The 20,778-nt window shown below is 36.9% G+C and overlaps 1 protein-coding gene across 1 annotated transcript in view; it reads left to right on the forward strand.

The window, feature by feature from the left end:
• SLC4A10 (solute carrier family 4 member 10) overlaps positions 1 to 20,778 on the forward strand; it is a 238,387-nt gene that overhangs the window by 59,913 nt on the left and 157,696 nt on the right. Inside the window, exons 3-4 of the mRNA XM_047772739.1 lie at positions 3,614 to 3,760; positions 18,030 to 18,168. Coding sequence (XP_047628695.1) covers positions 3,614 to 3,760; positions 18,030 to 18,168 — 286 coding nt within the window. The remainder of the gene's footprint in view (positions 1 to 3,613; positions 3,761 to 18,029; positions 18,169 to 20,778) is intronic.

Here is a 20,778-nt window from a genome sequence, read left to right on the forward strand (position 1 = left end):
CGGATGGTAAATAAGCATATGAAAAGATGCTCAAGGAGTTCTCATCGTGGCACAACGGAAACAAATCTGATTAGGAACCATGAGGTTTTGGGTTCAATCCCTGGTCTTGCTCAGTGGGTTAAGGATCTGGCATTGCCATGTGGTGTAGGTTGCAGATGTGGTTCGGATCTGGAATGGCAGTGGCTGTGGTGTAGACTGGCAGCTGTAGCTCCAATTAAACCCCTAGCCTGTTCCCTCTACATGCCACAGGTGTGGCCCTATGGCCCTATAAAGCAAAAAAAAAAAAAAAAAAAAGGATTCTCAACATCCTATGTCATTAGGGAATTGCAAATTAAAACAATAAGATACCATTACAAATATATTAAAATGACTAAAATGCAAAACACTGACATTACCAAGTGTTGGCAAGGATGTGATTCGATACCCTCATTCTTTGGTAGTTGGAATACAAAAATGTTGCAGCCATTTTGGAAGATAGTATAGTAGTTTGTAACAAAAGTAAACTTAAGTTTACCATTATGAATGTAATCCAGCAATTACATGCATAGTTATTTGACCAAATCAGTCTTTACTTTTTAACTAGCTCTGTAAGATTCCACCTCAGCAAATTCCTTCAGCCTAGCCTTCCTCAACATGAGTTCAGCAGTGTGTCTTGGCATCCTCTTCCTATCTGAATATATTTGGATATAGTTTCAGACTGTTTATTTCAGTCTTGGCAACTTCTTAGGATGTTACTTCTGGCAATTTCCCATCAGATTCACATTCCATAAACAAAGGCAATATTCACTATACTTAACCAGGTTCTCTGGACTTGCCAGCCAGGGCCACGGTGCTCCCTATCTTTGTCTGTTTGGGAATGGTTATCTTAATAGTAATTGCCGGAAAACTTTTCAATTTTTAAAGTTTAGCTCTAGGAAATATTCACTGTCTAAACTTCCTCAATTCTATCTACTGAAGCTGCTGTCAAGAAAATTACACATAAACGTTAATTTCCAACTGTGATGGCTCAGTTTTAGTCTTAATCTTGACTTCTTTATAGCATATAAACTGGTAACTTCCCCCTTCTTAAAAATGGTTTCTTTTGGTTTCTTTAAAAAATTTAAAATTGTGAAATGAAGCATACACACAGAAAAGTGCATAAAGCTTATGTAAAAAGTTTAATAAATAATTTTAAAGCAAAAACTTACATCAAGAAACAAATTTTTGGCACCCCAGAAGTTCCACATTTGTCTCTTCCCAATCACAACTCCTATTCTTTGTGCTAGAGGCAACCAGTATTTTGAGTCTTTTTTGTATTGAGCATGCATCCTGTGCATGCATCCCAGAACAATGTAGTTTTTCTGTTTAAATCTTTATTAGGGGAATTATACTTTCTTTTCCTCAATATTATGTGAGATTCATTTAATGCGTATTGGTAGTCTTTTCATTATTGCTATATATCTCCTATTGGACTTAGGGATTTTGTCTTTGTAAACAGTGCTGAAGTAGACATTCTTCTCTATGTCTCTTATACATGTATACATCTGCCTGCAATTCTCTAGAGTCCAAGGGAACTGCTGGGTCATAAAGTGTGGATTTTTTCAATTTCAGTAGAAAATGCCACACTGTTTCAAAATAGTTCTGCCAGTGATATTCTACCAATGGTACTGCAGGAGCAACTGGTCTACATCACATTAAGGCACTGAAGTATCAACCATTTCAATTTTGCCATTGTGGTTAGGGTATAGAGATATTTCAGTATGGTTTGAATTTCCATTTCCTTGAGAGCTAATGGAGTTGAGCACCATTTCCTACATGTAGCCATTTGGATTTTTTCTTTTATTAAGTGCCTTTCAATTTTTTTGCCTACTTTCCCACTGAGTTTTTATCTTTTTCTTAGGATTTACAGGATTTCTTTTTGTAAATAAAATAATATCTTATTTATATTTGTATCCCTAATACCCAGCACAATACCACTCAGTAAGTTGTTAATTTCTATAAACATTTGTTAGGTATCTGCTGTTTGGTAGGCACTGGTTCAGGTGCCCAAGATAGAAAATGACCAACACATGGACCTTCTCTAGAGAAGAGTCGTAAGAAAGCTACTTATTAGTAAACAACTGCAATCAAGAGTTAGTGTACTTTGGTATATATGATTAAGCACTAGAGGATCCTATGGGGGGAACATGTTCATCTGTATTTAGACTGAGTGGCCATGAAAAATGTTGTAGATGGCATAATCCTTGAACTGAGACTTGGGAAATGAGTTGAACATTCATTAGATAATCAGCAAAGACAAAGGCATTTCAAATACAATTGGAAGAATAAGAGCAGCATTAAGTAAAAGTAGATAAACTTGAGAACGGCTGGCATTTAAGGAATGAAAAAGCACATACTGGCTTATAACATGTGTGACAGTGCATTTAGAAGCCTGTCTGGAGAAATAGGCAGATTTCAGATATTGTTGGTTTTATAGTGTACTAAAAACTTTATCCTATAGGCAACATAAAGCAATCAATGAGTTTAAAGCAGGGGAGTAATGCAGTCAGATCTGCATTTTGGGGAAGAAAAAGCCATCAGTATTCAGGATGGATGAAGTGGGACAAGATTGGAATTAGAAAAGAAAATCCTAAGGAGAATGTTCTAATAGTCTTGGTGAGAAATGAGGATCCCAATTAAGACAGCAGCCCTAGAAGAGAGCATAGATTCTGGAGAGGTGAAAAGGGACCTGGTGACAGATTGGGTGGGCTTTGAAATGACTGATAGATGTGCATTTACTGAGATAGATGATATGTAGAATACTTAGAGGACAAAGAAAATGGCAAGTTCCATGGTCATGAGTTTGACATACCTATGGGAAGGATGTCCATGTGAATATGTCTAATGGATGGATATATAAGTCTACAATCTAAGAGAGACATGTGATATAAGATATATGTGTGTGCGTGCGTGTGTGTGTAACTATACCTATACATACATACACGCACATATGTAGTAGTTGAAATCAGGAGGTCAAAAAATCCTGGAGATTTCAATCTTGAATGAGTAAATAGAAGAAAAGCCAGTAAAGGAAACTAACATGAGCAAAACAAAGGAGAAGGACCAAGAGAAAGTTAAATCATAGAGGAAAGAGTGGCCAATGGTATCAAGTGTCACAGACAGAAACAGAGCTGAAAAAACTGCACAGGATTTGGCATTGCTAGGAACTTGGTGAAACCTGTTTTATTAGATGTAGGGATTATTTCACACACTTAACTGCGAAGGGAAGAGAACTGGTGAGCTAAGTGGTTTGTTGAGTGTAGGAAGAAAATAGAACAAAATATTTTTAATGAAAAAAGTATAATTATAAATTATGGGAGATTAACACAGATTATTATGATTGTTAATAAATTAATGATGATTATATAATATAGTATAACCAAATAATTAATATTGTAGATGTTTGTAATAGACATGTGATATGCTTAAATTGGTGTAATACCAAGATGCAGCACCAAGCCCCAAGCTTTATACATCATAAATACTCAAAAACTATTTGCTGAATTGAATTGGATTGGGTTTCCATTAACATATAATCATCTTCTTTGCCTTTGAATAAAGTAGGATTTAATTTGTGTATTTACTTCTGATGAAGGTCATCGGACACTATTTATTGGAGTTCATGTTCCCCTGGGAGGAAGAAAAAGCCATCGACGTCACAGGCATCGCGGTCATAAACACAGAAAGAGAGATCGAGAGAGAGATTCAGGATTAGAGGATGGAAGGGAGTCACCTTCCTTTGGTAAGACTCTTTCTCTTTGTTTTAATTAAACTTTTGATTGTAATATTATATTTGTACAATCCATAATTAGAAGTAATATCTCATAGTTATAAAATTGTTTATATCTTATAAAAAGATGTTGGGCAGGTTGGAAAGAAGTGGGAGAGAGAATGCTTAATCTTTATTTTTCTCTTGTGCATCGGTTTTGTGAAGGTGAGAAATGGCTTGGATTTGTGATTGAGGAAATATGCTTAAGTAGTAGAACTTGGATGTATTAACTCTTTTTTTCTATTACTCAATGAATTTATTACATTTATGGTTGTACAATAGTCATCACAATCCAATTTTATAGAATCTCCATCCCACACCCCCCAGCGCATCCCCCCACCTCCTGAACTGTCTCCTTTAGAGAACGTAAGTTTTTCAAAGTCTGTGAGTCAGTATCTGTTCTGCAAAGAAGTTCATTGTGGCCTTTTTTCAGATTCCACGTGTCAGTGAAAGCATTTGATGTTGGTGTGTCATTGTCTGACTGACCTCACTTAGCATGATAATTTCTAGGTCTATTCATGTTGCTAAAAATGCCATTATTTCTTTCCTTTTAATGGCTGAGTAATAGTCCATTGTGTTTATGTACCACATCTACTTGATCCACTCCTCCGTCAATGGGCATTTAGGTTGTTTCCATGTCTTGGCTATTGAAAAGAGTGCTGCAATGAACATTGGAGTACATGTGTCTTTTTGAGTCATGGTTTTCTCTGGATAGATGCCCAGGAGTGGGATTGCTGGATCAAATGGTGTTCTATTTTGAGTTTTCTGAGGAATCCCCATACTGTTTTCCACAGTGGTTGCACCAATTTACAATCCCACCCACAGTGTAATAGGGTTCCTTTTTCTCTACACCCTCTCCAGCACATATTGTTTATAGATATTTTGATGATGGCCATTCTGGCTGGTGTAAGATGGTACCTCATATGGTTTTGATTTGCACTTCTCTAATGATGAGTGATGTTGAACATTTTTCATGTGTTTTTTGGCCATCCGTATGTCTTCTTTGGAGAATCATCTGTTTAGATCTTCTGACTATTTTTGTTTGATGGGTTTTTTTTTTGTATTGAGCGGTAGGAGGTGTTTATAAATTTTGCAGATGAATCCCTTGTCAGTCGCTTCATTGGCAAAAATTTTCTCCCATTCTGTGGGTTGTCTTTGTGTTTTGTTTAGGGTTTCCTTTGCTGTGCAGAAACTTTTAAGTTTAATTAAGTCCCACTTGTTTATTTTTGTTTTTACTGTCATTACTCTAAGAGGTGGATCTGAGAAAATGTTGCTGTCGTTTATGTCGGAGAGTGTTTGGCCTATGTTTTCCCCTAAGAGTTTTATAGTATCTGGTTTATATTTATGTCTTTAATCCATTTTGAGTTTATTTTTGTGTACGGTGTTAGGAAGTGTTTTGATGCCTAGAACATTTTTTTACATGTGTTCTAATTCCACATGTAAAAAATTCATTCTTTTCCATGTGGCTGTCTGGTTTTCCCAGCACCACTCATTGAAGGGGCTGTCTTTTCTCCATTGTATATTCTTGCCTCCTTTGTCATAGATGAGTTGGCTGTAGGTGCGTGGGTTTAATTCTGGGCATTTCTAGCCTGTTCCACTGATCTATATTTCTTTCTTTGTGCTAGTACCATACGGTTTTGATGACTGTAGATTTGTAGCACAGTGTGAATCCGGGGATCCTGATTTTTCCAGATGCATTTTTCTTTCTCAGGATGGCTTTGGCTATTCTGGGTCTTTTGTGCTTCCAAACAAACTTTAAGATATTTTGTTTGAGTTCTGTGAAAAATGTTCTTAGTAATTTGATAGGGATTGCATTGAATCTGTTGACTGCCTTGGGTAGTAAAGTCATTTTGATAATATTGACTCTTCTAATCCAAGAGCATGGTATGTCTTTCCATCGATTTGTGCCATCTTTGATTTCTTTCATCAGTGTCTTAGAGTTTTCAGAATGCAGGTCTTTTGTCTCTTTAGGTAGGTTTACTCCTAGGTATTTTACTCTTTTGGATGCAACAGTAAATGGGATTGCTTCCCTAATTTCACTTTCTGATCTTCCATTGTTAGTATATAGAAATACCATCAATTTCTGTGTATTAATTTTGTATCCCGTGACTTTGCCAAATTCATGGATGAACTCTAACAGTTTTCTGGTAGAGTTTTTAGGATTCTCTTCGTATAGTATCATGTCATCTGCAAATAGGGATTGTTTTACTTCTTCCTTTCCAATTTGGATTCCTTTTATTTCTTTTTCTTCTCTGATTGCCGTGGCTAGGACTTCCAAAACTATGTTGAATGGCAGTGGGGAGAGCAGACATCCTTGTCTTGTTCCTGATCTCAGTGGGAATTCTTTCAGCTTTTCACCACTGAGAATGACGTTAGCTGTGGGTTTGTCATATATGGCCTTTATTATGTTGAGGTCGGTTCCCTCTATGCCCACTTTCTGAAGGGTTTTTATCAGAAATGGGTGTTGGATTTTGTCAAAGGCTTTTTCTGCATCTATTGAGAGGATCCTATGGTTTTTACTCTTCAGTTTGTTAATGGGGTGTATCACACGGATTGATTTTTGGATATTGAAGAAGCCTTGCCTCCCTGGGGTAAATCCTACTTGATCATTGATGTGCAATCCTTTTTAATGTATTGTTGGATTTGGTTTGCAAGTATTTTGTTGAGGATTTTTGCATGCATGTTCATTGGTGATATTGGCCTGTAATTTTCTTTTTTTGTGGTATCTTTTTCTGGTTTTGGTATGAGGGTGACGGCGGCCTCATGGAATGAATTTGGGAGTGTTCCATCCTCTGCAATTTCAGGGAGTAGTTTCATAAGGATAGGTGTTAGCTCATCTCTAAATGCTTGATAGAATTCGCCTGTGAAGTCATCTGGACCTGGACTTTTGTTTGTTGGAAGTTCTTTAATTACAGTTTCAATTTCAGTACTTGTGACTGGTCCATTCATCTTTTCTATGTCATTTTGGTTTAGTCTTTGAAGATTGTACTTTTCTAAGTATTTGTCCATTTCTTCTATGTTTTCCATTTTATTGGCATATGTTGCATATAGTAGTCTCTTATGATCCTTTGTATTTCTGTGACGTCTGTTGTTACGTCTCCTTTTTTCATTTCTAATCTTATTGATTTGAATCCTCTCTCTTTTTTTCTTGATAGGTCTGGCTAAGGGTTTATCGATTTTGTTGATCTTTTCAAAGAGCCAGCTTTTCATTTCATTGATCTTTTCTGTGGTTTTCTTCTTTTCTATTTCATTGATTTCTGCTCTGATCTTTATGATTTCTTTCCATCTACTAACTTTAGGTCTTATCTGTTCTTCTCTCTCGAGCTGCTTTAGATATAAAGTTCAGTTTTTAATTTGAGCTTTTTCTTGTTTCCTGAGGTAGGCTTGTATTGCTATCAACTTTCCTCTTAGAAATGATTTTTCTGCATTCCATAGGTTTTGGAGTGTCATAACTTTGTTGTCACTTGCTTCTAGGTATTTTCAAATTTCCTCTTTGATTTCTTTCAGTGATCCATTGGTTGTTTAGTAGCATGTTGTTTGGTCTGCATGTATTTGTGTTTTTTTGCAGTTTTTTTTCTTGTTGCTGATTTCCAGTCATATAGTGTTGTGGTTGGAAAAGATGCTTGATATGATTTCAATTTTCAAGGCTTGATTTTTAGCCCATGATGTGATCAATGCTAGAGAATGTTCTGTGCGCACTTGAGAAGAAAGTGTATTCTGTTGCTTTTGGGTGGAATGTCCTTTAAGTATCTATTAGGTCCATCTGGTCTAATGTTTCATTCAGAGCCTGTGTTTCCTTATTGATTTTCTTTCTGGATGGTCTGTCCATTGCTGCAAGTGGGCGTTAAAGTTCCCCAATATTATTGTGTTATTGTTTCTTCTTTTAAGGTTGTTAGCAGTTGCCTTATATATTGTGGTGAACCTACGCTGGGTCTGTAGATATTTAAAATTGTTATATCTTCTTCTTGGATTGATCCTTTGATCATTACGTAGTGACCTTCCTTGTCCCTTAAAATATTCTTCATTTTAAAGACTATTTTGTCTGATATGAGTATTGCTACTCCAGTTTCTTTTGATTCCTATTTGCATGGAGTATTTTCTTCCATCCTCTCATTTCAATTTGTATATGTCCCTAGAAGTGAACTGGGTCTCTTGAAGACAGTGTATATATGGGTCTTGTTTTTGTATTCATTCAGCCAGTCTCTGTCTTTTGGTTGGGGCATTCAGTCCATTAACGTTTTAAGGTAATTATTGATATATATGTTCTTACTGTCATTTTATTACTTGTTTTGGATTTGTTTTTGTTGCTCTTTTTTCTTTGCCTCCTCTCGTCTCCTCATGTTGTTTGATGACTATCTTTAGTGTTGTATTTGAGTTGATATATATTTGTTGGTGTATCAATTGTATATTTTTGTTTTGCAGTTATTCTGAAGTTTTGATATGAGTCTCTCTCTCTCTCTCTCTCTCTCTCTCTCTCTATATATATATATATATATATATATACACATGAGATTAAGTTATTGGTCTCTTAATTACCAAGTGCACCTCCAGTGTCCTGCATTTGTACCCTCCTCTTCCCACAATTTCTGATTTTGGTGGCATAATTGTGCGTGGATGTTTTCATATCTTTACTATATATATACATTTGCTGGTGAGCCTTGTCATTTGTGGAATTTTTGTTTCTGGTTGCAGCCTTTTCTTTTCTGCCTAGAGATGTTCCTTTAGAATTTGTTGTAAAGCTGGTTTAGTGTTGCTGAATTCTCTTAGCTTTTGCTTATCTGTAAAGCTTCTGATTTCTCCTTCAAATCTGAATGAGAGCCTTGCTGGGTAAAATAATCTTGGTTGGAGGTATTTTCCTTTCATCACGTTAAGTATATCATGCCACTCCCTTCTGGCCTGCAGAGTTTCTGCTGAAAAATCTGCCGATAACCTTATCAGGGTTCCTTGTATGTTCTTTGTTTCTTTTCCCTAGCTGCTTTCAGTAGTTTCTCTTTGTCTTTAATTTTGGTCCATTTGATTAATATGTGTCTCGGGGTATTCCTCCCTGGGTTTCTTTTATATGCTACTCATTGCACTTCCTGGATTTGAGTGAGTGGTTCCTTTTCCATGTTAAGGAACTTTTTGGCTATTATCTCTTTGAATATTTTTTTCTGTCTCCTTCTCTCTCTCTTCTCCTTCTGGCACCCCTATAATTCGGATGGTGGTGCATTTAACGTTGTCCCAGAGTTCTCTGAGACTCTTCATTTGTTTTCAATCTTTTTTCTCTTTTCTGTTCTGTATCCATAATTTGCCACTAATCTGTCCTCCCCCTCGATTATTTGTTCTTCAGCCTCTTGTACTCTGCTGTTGGCTGCTTCTAATGAATTTTTTTTTTGTCTTTTGTCTTTGTTGTTGTTGTTGTTGTTGTTGTTGTTGTTGCTATTTCTTGGGCTGCTCCCGCGGCATATGGAGGTTCCCAGGCTAGGGGTTGAATCAGAGCTGTAGCCACTGGCCTACACCAGAGCCACAGCAACTCGGGATCCGAGCCTCGTCTGCAACCTACACCACAGCTCACGGCAACGCCGCATCATTAACCCACTGAGCAAGGGCAGGGACCGAACCCTCAACCTCATGGTTCCTAGTCGGTTTGGTTAACCACTGCGCCACGACGGGAACTCCTTCTAATGAATTTTTTATTTCAGTTACTGTATTTTACATCCTTCTTGCTTAAGTGTTATATCGTGTATCTCTTTGCTCAGTGTTTCCTGTAAATTATCCATCTTGGCTTCCAGTTTATTTCCAATGTCTTGCATCATCTTCAGCATCAACAGTCTAAAGTCTTCTTCCTGGAGGCTGAGAATCTCCTGATCACTTAGCCATTTTTCTGGGGTCTTTTCTTTCTCCCTCATCTGAGTTATAGTTCTCTGTCTTTTCATTTTTTTGGGTTTTTGGTGTGGTGACCTTTTTGCTGACAATAGAGTTGTAGCCTCTCTTGCTTCGGGTGTCTGCCCCCCTTGTGGCTGAAGTTGGTATGGGGGCTTGCTGTAGGCTTCCTGATGGGAGGGACTGATGCCTGCTCCCTGGTGGGTGGGGCTGATTCCTATCCCTCTGGTGGGTGGGGCTTTGTCTCTGGGTGAGATTAGAGGCAGCTGTGTGCCTGGAGGGTCTTTAGGCAGGCTGTTTACAGATGGAGGGGCTCTGATCCCACCTGGATTGTTGTTTGGCCTGGGACTTCCCAGTGCTGATGGGTGGGGCCAGATTTTCCCAAAATGGCCACCTCCAGAGAAAGGTACACTGATGAATACTCCCAAGAGCTTTGCCTCCAATGCCCTTCCCCCACAACAAACCACATTCACCCCCTGTTTTCCCAGGAGATCCACCAAGAACTGCAGTTGGGTCCAACCGAGATTCCTGTGGAGGCCTTGCTTTGCCCTGGGACCCAGTGCATGTGAAAGTCTGTGTGTGCCTTTCAAGAATGGGGTTTCCATTTCCCCCAGTCCTGTGGAGCTCCTGCGCACAAGCCCCGCTGGCCTTCAATGCCAGATGCCCCAGGGGCTCTTTCTCCCAGTGCCAGATCCCCACCCGTGGGAGTTTGATGTGGGACTCAGAGCTCTCACTCCTGTGGGTGAGTCTCTGTGAACCAGTTAGTTTCCAGTCTGTGGGGCTTCCCACCCAGGAGGTGCAGGGTTTGTATATTACATAATCATCCCTCCTACCTCTTGATGTGGCCTCCTCTTTGTCTTCTGGAGTAGGGTATCTTTTTGGAAGTTTCCAGTCCATTTGGTTGAAGATTGCTCAGCATTTGGTTGTAATTTTGTTGTTTTTAGGAGAGAAGTTGAGCTCCAGTCCTTCTATTCTGCCATCTTAATCCCTTCTCCAATCATCACATTCTTATACAAATATTTGTGTTTAAGTGCAGTAACAAAAGTAGGTCGAACTTTATTTGTGGGCATTAAAATTTTTTGTATAATCAAAGTATCACCACCATAATCATATGGCCAAAAGCTGGGTCTATCTTTGGACTCTCTAAGAAATTAGATTACAACCATGGGACCTGGTGCATTAGACCCAGCCATTGCAGGCTTGTGACATGAGCATAATTGCTGTGGCTACAGTAACGCCTGCTCACTTTTCCCTGGATGCAGCATTAACAAAACCAGTTTCATCACAACACTGCCTTAATGTGACAGGGTCATGAAATAAAGTGTGATTCTGCTCATGTTTCTTATATATTGGAGTGACAAAAATTTCTTTTTTTTTGTCTTTTTTTTTGTCTTTTCTGGGGCCACTCCTGCACGGCATATGGAGGTTCCCAGGCTAGGGGTCTAATCGGAGCTGTAGCCACCCGCCTGCACCAGAGCCACTGCAACGCTGGATCCGAGCCATGTCTGCGACCTACACCACAGCTCACGGCAACACCAGATCATTAACCCACTGAGCAAGGGCAGGGATTGAACCCGCAACCTCATGGTTCCTAGTTGGTTTCAGTAACCACTGCACCACGATGGGAACTCCGACAAAATTTCTTAAGTCCCAAAATTTAGCATTGGCTTCTCCTTAAATAAAGGGACACAGAAAACCTCCTATAATCAATTAAGCTTTAAAGACATAAAGTTAAAATATGAAAAAGCTATAGAGACTACAAACTTCTCTGCAACACTTAGCAAGCCAGATATTAAATAAAGAAATGGCTGTAGTTTTGGTTTATTCATTTTCATTTTTGTATGGTACTCATTTGTTTGTGTATACCGTGCGTTCTTCTATAGTGGACATTTAGATCATTTATTTTTTGGAGATACTATGAAGAATGGTGCTGTGAACATTTTAGTACATATCTCTTGGTGTACATATGCATTTCTCATACATAGGAGTGACATAGTTGATTTCTGAGTCATAGTGTAGTGTATTTTTAACTTCAGTAGATAACGCCAAACATTTTTCCAAAGTACAGTTCATATTTACCCTCTTGCCAACAAGTGTGAGAACATATGTTTTTTACATTCTAACACTTGACAATTTCATTCTTTTAGCATTAACCATCTGATAAGGGGCATAATTGTATGTCATTATCCTAATTTGCATTTCTTGATTACCAGTGAGGTTGTGCAACTTTGCATCTGCTTTTTGGCCACTTGGATAGCCTCTTCTATGAAGTGCCTATTCAAGCCTATACTTTTTTAAAAAATTGGATTGTTTTTCTTTTTGATTTATAGAAGTTCTTTATATATTATGGATACGTCTTTTGTTGATTTTTCATGTTTAAAATATCTTTTCACATTTGTGGCTTATCTTTTCACTCTTTCAATGATGTCTTTTGATATATCTGCAGATTCTAGAAGAGGCTACTAAGGACTGAGACCCTTATTCTCTAGTGCAACTTTCTTTATGCTGTAATTTAGTCCATTATATATATTTACTAAATGTAGAATGAATCTTTATATTAATCTATCATAGTGTTAGCTATGATTTGTATTACAATGATCTATGTTTTAAGTGGCTATCTTAAAAACTAATAAAATATCTATCACTATAAGAGAAATATTTATGCTTAGAAAATTCTGATTTTGATATTACTGTAATTTACACGATTTATGCCATACAGTTATCAGTTGCATAAACATTAAAAAAGTCATTGAATAGCATTTTGAATATTTGCTGCATTGAAACATAATCTGTGTCTTTTTAACACATTAAAAGTGTGTTGATAGGATGATTATAAAAAGACTTTTGTGAGCATAACCTAATACCTATAAAATCATTTCTACTCTAAAGAATGAAAAATCAGATACAGGGAGCCATATGTTATTTAAAACCCAAATAAAATACCTCTTGTGATGGAATTCCCTCATGACACAGTGGGTTAAGGATCTGGTGTTATCACTCCTGTGGCTCTGGTCACTGCTATGGTGTGGGTTTGATCCCTGGCCTGGAAACTTCCACATGCTACAGATGTGACAAAAAAACAAAAACAAAAACAAAGCAAAAACAACAAAAAACAAAAAAAACCCCACTTCTTGTGAATAGACTATCCTACTTTAATAAATTGTTATTTTCTATACTATTATCATTGTGACTTAGGTAAGTTTATTTTTTTTTTGGACCAGCTACAACAACCAACTACAAAGTTAACAGGCTGTCAAGAAGAATTTCATTTGACTCTGGTGAAATTGGGTTTAGTATGTATTACTATCACCCAGATATTATACTTTTAGAGAAAAGATAATATTAGCTTATTTCATATAAGTTAGATCACAAATGAATATGTTGCACTGCAATTTTCTTAAGTACATTTCATATTTATGAGAATTCATCAGTCTCATTTCAAAGTCAACGTTCATGTTACATCTAGGACATTGGCATCTTCTGAAGGTGTAGTTAAGCAGAGATTTGTCTATTGAATTAATTCTTATTCATTTTCCTATAAAATTTAGTTTGACAAATTTCTTAAAATATTTGATAATAAAACTAAATCTCATAAGAGATCCCATAGTGGCTCAATGGTAATGAGTATCCATGAGGATGTGGGTTTAATCCCTGGCCTTGTTCAGTGGGTTAAGAATCTGGCATTGGATTCCAGATATAAGTGATATCATATGGTATTTGTCTTTTTCTTTCTGACTTACTTCACTCAGTATGAGAGTCTCTAGTTCCATCCATGTTGCTGCAAATGGCATTATGTCATTCTTTTTGATGGCTGAGTAGTATTCCATTGTGTATACATACCACATCTTCCTAATCCAATCATCTGTTGATGGACATTTGGTAATGGGAGAAAAAAGAATGTATACATGTATGTGTAACTGGATCACCATGCTGTACAGTAGAAAAAAAATTGTATTGGGGAAATAACAATACAAAAAAGAAAGTAAAATCACAAGCTAATTTGCAGAAAAAAAAATCTGGCATTCCTGTGAGCTGTGGTGTAGGTTGCAGACGTGGCTCGGATTTGGCATTTCTTTGGCTGTAGTGTATGCCTGCAGCTGCAGCTCCAATTTGACCCTGGCCTGGGAAGTTCCATATACCACAGGCATAGCCCTAAAAAAACAGAAAACAAAACAGAACAACTAAATCTCATATATTAACATTCTAAAAAAAAGAAATGCTTTGCTAATTCCTAAAGCAAGTATGCTATATAAAAGTAGTTTGTTTTTCCCTCTTATAATTTCTTGACTATATATAGTTAGATTTTATATATATATATATAATATATATAAAATATGTATAATAATATCTAAGGTGTAGTGGTACATATTGGTGGGAACAGTTAAACATTTTAAAAACTGAGATGCTCTGTATTTTAATACTTTATTTTTTGGAGGAGTTTTAGGTTTACATCAAAATTGACAGGAAGTATAAGGTATTCCCTGTATATACCCTCTTGCCCACCCCCACACATGTATAGCCTCTCTCATTATTAACATCACTCACCATATGGTACATTTTTACTGAGGATGGACCCACATAGACACATCATAATCATTCCCAAACCCATAGTACACCTTAGGGCTCACTCCTGGTGTTTTATGTTCTGTGAGTTTGGACAACTGTATAATGACATATATCTGTCACTTTTAATGTCCTGCAAAGTGTTTTATTTTGTTGTTGTTATTTGCAATTTTTATTTATTTATTTATTTATTTTGTCTTTTTGCCTTTTGCAGGGCCGCTCCTGCGGCATATGGAGGTTCCCAGGCTAGAGGTCTAATCGGAGCTGTAGCCACCCGCCTACACCAGAGCCAGAGCAACATGGGATCCTAGCCATGTCTGCAACCTATACCACAGCTCATGGCAACACCGAATCCTTAACCCACTGAGCAAGGCCAGCGATCGAACCTGCAACCTCATGGTTCCTAGTCAGGTTCGTCAACCACTGTGCCACAACGGGAACTCCCATTATTTGCAATTTTATAATGATTTTTATTTTTTTCCATTATAGCTGGTTTACAGTGTTCTGTCAATTATCTACTGTACAGCGAGGTGACCCAGTCACACATATATGTGTACATTCTTTTTTCTCACATTATCATGCTCCATCATAACTGACTAGATATAGTTGTCATTGCTATACAGCAGGATCTCATAGCTTCTCCATTTCAAATTCAATATTTTGCATCATGCAGAGTATTTTAATGTCCTAAAAATCCTGTTCTTAGCCTTTTCACCCCCTCACTCCCAGCAACCATTGATCCTTTTACTCTCTCCGTAGTTTTCCAGAATGTCACATAGTTGAAATCATATAGTATGTAGCCTTTTCAGATCAGCTTCTTTCACGTACTAATACACTTCTAAGATTCCTCCATTACTCTTCATGTCTGGATAGCTCATTTCTTTTTTAGCACTTAATAATATTTTATTGTCTGGATGAATCAAGTGTATTTATTAGTTCACCTATTGAGAGACATCTTGGTTTCTTCCAAGTTTTGGAAGTTAAGAATATAAACATAGGTTTTGGCAATTATGCTATAAATTTCTGTGTGCAGGGTTTTCTTTATGGGCATAAGTTTCAACTCTTTGGGTAAATATCAAGGAGAGAAATTACTAGATCATAAGGTAAAAGTATGTTTAGTTTTGTAAGAAACTGCTAAGCTGCCTTCCAAAGTGGCTGTACCATTTTTCACTCCCAACAGCGGTGAATGAGAGTTCCTGTTGCTTCACATCCTTACCAGCATAGGTGTTGTCAGTGTTCTGGATTTTGGGCATTTAAATAGGTTCATACTGGTATTTCATTGTTTGAATCTTCATTTTCCTGCTTACATGTCATGTGAAGCATCTTTTCATATGCTTATTTTCCATCTGTATATCTTTGGTGAGTTGTTTTAAAATCGTTGGCCCATTTTTTTATTAGGTTGTTGGTTTTATTAATGTTGTGTTCTAAGAGGTCTTTGCTTATTTTGCATAACTGTACTTTATTAGTTATCTATCTTTTTCAAATCTGTGGCTTGTCTTCTAATTCTCTTGACATTGTCCTTCACAAAGCACAAGTTTTCAATTTAAATGAAGTCCAGCTTATTTCTTTGATGGATAGTGTGTCTGGTGTTATATCTAAAAAGGCACCACCATACCCAAGATCATCTAGTTTTCTCCCATGTTGTTTTCTGGGGGGTTATATATTTGCATTTTACATTTAGATCTATGATCCATTTTGAAAAAATTATAAGGTCTCTGTCCAGATTAATGTTTCTGCATATGGATATGCAATTGTTCCAGCACCATTTATTGTAGAGACTTTGTTCCCCTTTAGTACCTTTGTTTCTTTGTCAAAAATCAGTTGACTGTATTCATGGGAGTCTATTTCTTGGCTCTCTATTCTGTTCCATTGATCTAGTTGTCTGTTCTTTTGCCAATATCACACTACCGTGATTGTCAGAGCGCTGTAGTAAGTATATTGAAGTTGGGTGGTGTTAGTTCTCCAACTTTGTTCTACTTCTTCAATATTACATTGGCTATTCTGAGTGTTTTGCCTTTCTATATTAACTTTAAAATCAGTTTGTTGATGTCCATAAAGTAATGTGCTAGAATTTTAATTGGTATTGCTTTGGATCTATAGATCAAGTTGGAAAGAACTGACATCTTGATAATATATAGAATCCTTATCCATGAACATGGATGCCCTTGCTCTTTCATTATTTTTATTGTGTTTCAAGACTGATATCAGTGTCCTTTCAACTAGGCTATTGTTGAGACATAGAAGAAATATTATATGAAAATTCTTGACCCATGGAAGATGTTGATAAATTTAAAAATCTGTTTTGACTTTTTCTTTTATCTTATAATCTTACCATAGTCAACTACTATTTCAATGAAAAAAAAGTTTAAAAGACTCATTTATGGATATAAAAGAACTATGGTCATTTTTAAGAATCTTGTAACTTTCATATTGAATGTTGTACTGCTTGTGGGATTTAATTATAAATAATTTTATCTTGCACCATCCCTTTGTATTTATTCCTAAATGAAAACTGTTATTTTTCTCCTGAATGAAAAGTTTGGTGGGTTCTCCAGCTTTTCTAGTCATTCTTCAGTAACTTAAAGTCTTCTAATCAGTAATTAAAATATTTAGTCTCATGTAGTAGTGACCACTTTGAACTTGCTTTAACCACAAGGCCTTTTATCCCCCTCTCTTCCACAGGCATGATGTGCTCCAGTCGAGGACAGAGACTATAGTTGATTTTTTTCCCCTCTTACCATGAACTTCTCCTTCTTCTAGATATGCCATCATAATCCTAACTCTAGTTTCTAATCCCTTTAGATATGGAGCATAGGAAATGAAAAGAACCAAGGGGAATAGAGCAGGAAATTCTTAGTTAACTAGTAGTACTACAAGCTGATGTTACAATGGACTATTACTCTGCATTAAAAAGGATAAGTTATTGATACATTCAGAGACATAGATAAATCTCAAAATCTTAAAGGCAAAGTCATTATGCTAAGGGAATGACTACGGTCTCAAAAAGCTATACACCATGTTTTCACTAACATCGTATTTTGGAAAAGGCAAAACTATAGCAACAAAGGAGTTCCCGTCATGGCTCAGAGAAAACGAATTTGACTAGCATTCATGAGGACACAGGTTTGATCCCTGGGCTCGCTCAGTGGGTTAAGGATCTGGCATTGCTGTGAGCTGTTGTGTAGATCATAGACGTGGCTCAGATCCCATGTTGCTACGGCGGTGGCGTAGGCCAGTGGCTACAGCTTCAATTTGACCCCTAGCCTGGGAACCTCCACATGCCGCAAGTGTGGTCCTAAAAAGACAAAAAAAAAAATACCTATAGCAATGGGGACCAGATTAGTTGTTGCCAGGGGTTAGGGAAGCAACAGTGATGTGACTGCAAAGAAGCATCATAAGAGAGTTCCTCGGTGAATTATATCGAGCACAATTTTAGTATAAGTGAATTTTATCATAGTCTACTCTCCTATTACTATAAAATATAGCATCTATAATGAGAGAAAATGTGTGTGTGTATTAAAGACATGTAGGGATAATTTCCATGATGGTATAAGTAGTCCAAAATAATCATCACATTTGATTTCATGTTTGATAATATAGATACATTATATATTTACATTTTATGTATTTATGATCTTACATTATATTTGACTTAATGTAATGCTAAATTTAGTCTTAATTTCCCAAGTCTACCCTGGATGAGTGCTGCTATGGGGAGCAGAGGATCTGTGAGTTTGGAGTGGTGTTGAAGGTGGTGACCAGGACATTTGAAGCTCCAAGTCGTGTTAATGCTTGTTCATGTCTCTGATTTCTGTAGACACTCCATCACAGCGGGTACAGTTTATTCTTGGAACTGAGGATGATGATGAGGAACACATTCCTCACGACCTTTTCACTGAACTGGATGAGATTTGCTGGCGCGAAGGTGAGGATGCTGAGTGGAGAGAAACAGCCAGGTGAGGATTTTTTTTTGTTGAAGTATGAAGGTATATTGAAGAATTTTCATGCTATTAGAAAAAGAGATTTCTAATGCCACAATTTTGCCAACATCCATCAGTGCTGCTGATTTCTGAAATTGCTCATCTGGCCTGGGCATATCCTATAATGGGATGTGGGTCAGAATGAAATCTGAGGCTGTAATTATAGTAAACAGTGATACAGAACCAGCAACAGCTGCAGTCTTAAAGATAAACAGTAGCATAATTTGTGTGTCATCAGGAAAACAATAGAAATCTAACAGTAATTTATTTCTATCTTTTCAAGTGCTAGCTTGTACCCCAACTAGTGATATTATATGATAATTTGAGTGTGGGACTTTTCAAAAGAAAGGGCAAACATTATAAGAAACTCAAGGTGTAGTCCTGGATTTATGTGCTATTTGTTGAGGGTAAGAATATTTAGTAATGTGTTTCTAGGATATACGCACATTTAAACCTAGTGGTTTTTTAAAAATAACTTAAAAATTACTTTTTTCTGTTATTTGTAATTAATATTTCTATATTGCCATGTAATTGATGAATTGCTATAAGAGAGCAATAAATAAATATTCATTTACCTTTTATTCATCATTTCTTGCTTATTTACTCACTTATTTAACAAATAGTTATGACATATCTATAATGTGCCAGGTGCAATGGATGTAGAACTACAACAAAAATCTTAGATTTTGCCTTTAACAATCTGACCATATGATACGGGATTTAGATAAACAAATTTGTAAATACTGTATAATGAATGCTGTGATACAAGGGTGCACAAGGCAATGCGGAACTTTTACCCACTGCTTCCCAAATTTTAATGTGTAAATACATACTACCTGGGAAAGACAGATTTGAAATGTAGATTCCGGAGGTCTCAGGTAAAAAGTCTCAGATGTTGCATTTAATGACCACCATAACTTAGCCAGTGTTAGTGTGGAATTAAATGTTTAATCATGATAATATTATAAATAATACTGACCTCGTTAATTCTTTTTTAAAATTTTTTTTCATTTTAGTTGGTTTACGGTGTTCTGTCAATTTCCACTGTATAGCAATGTGACCCAGTCTTACATACATATACATATATGTGTATATATATATATATATTATTTTCCTCACCTTATCCTCCATCATATTACATTACAAGTGACAAGATATAGTTCCCTGTGCTATACAGCAGGATCTCATTGCTTAGCCACTCCAAATGCAATAGTTTGCATCTATTAACCCCATACTCCCAGTCCATCCCACTCCCTCCCCCCGCCCCTTGGTAACCATAAGTCTGTTCTCCAAGTCCGTGAGTTTCTATTCTGCAGAAATGTTCATTTGTGCCGTATATTAGATTCCAAATATAAGTGATATCATACAGGTATTTTCTTTCTCTTTCTGACTTAGTTCACTTAGTATGAGGGTCTCTAGATCCATCCATGTTTCTGAAAATGGAATTATTTTGTTTGTTTTTATGGCTGTGACTTGGATAATTCTTGTTTGATATGTTCTGAGTAGTCTTTTTTTTTTTTTTTTTTTTTAATCTTTTTCAGGGCTGCACACGCGGCATTTGGAGGTTCCCGGGCTAGAGGTCTAATCGGAGCTACAGCTGTTGGCCTACACCACAGCCACCGACCTACGCCACAGCCACAGCAAAGCTGGATCCAAGCCATGTCTGTGACCTACACCACAGCTCATGGCAACCCCGGATCCTTAACCCACTGAGCGAGGCCAGGGATTGAACCCTCAACCTCATGGTTCCCAGTCGGATTCGTTTCTGCTGCGCCACAGTGGGAACTCCCCTGAGTAGTCTTTATAGCTCTCTTTCATTTAAAAAATATCAAAAGTAAATAGAAGAAAATCAAAATGGTTTACACCTAGTTAATCTCTGTTAACATTTTTTAAAAAAAGAGTAAAACTAACTTTCTAATATTTAAAATTCAAAAATCATAGAAAGGTAAAAAACAAGAGTATTCCTCTACACTTGTTCACAGTACATCTCTTCAAAGGTAATCACTGTCGGTTTTATCTTGTATATCTTTTCTTAAAAAATGTAGTGCCTAAGGTCTCTGTGTAAATGTATGCCTTTTTTATATTTACATAAGAGGATTATGTACCACACTCATGCTTTACTTTTTTCATTTAATATATTTGGATCATTTTCTGTCTTATGAATACAGATTACTCAATCTTTTTAATCTTTTTAATGACTGTATTCCATTTAATTATGTGGATGAACGTTCATTTATTTAGCAGGTCTTGATAGGGATTTAGGTTGGTTTTTGTTTTGTTTGTTTTGTTTTTTGCTGCAAATATTGCTTCAATGATCATTTATACATATTTTGGTATGATTTTGTAGATATTTATGTAGGGTGAATTTTTTTTTTTTTTGTCTACTTGCTATTTCTTGGGCTGCTCCCTGGCATGTGGAGGTTCCCAGGCTAGGGGTCCAATCAGAGCTGTAGCCACCGGCTTACGCCAGAGCCAGAGCAATGCGGGATCCAAGCCGCGTCTGCAACCTACACCACAGCTCATGGCAACGCTAGATCTTTAACCCACTGAGGAAGGGCAGGGACCGAACCCGCAACCTCATGGTTC

The sequence above is a fragment of the Phacochoerus africanus genome, chromosome 3 (genome assembly GCF_016906955.1).
Source record: "Phacochoerus africanus isolate WHEZ1 chromosome 3, ROS_Pafr_v1, whole genome shotgun sequence".
Taxonomy (NCBI): domain Eukaryota; kingdom Metazoa; phylum Chordata; class Mammalia; order Artiodactyla; family Suidae; genus Phacochoerus; species Phacochoerus africanus.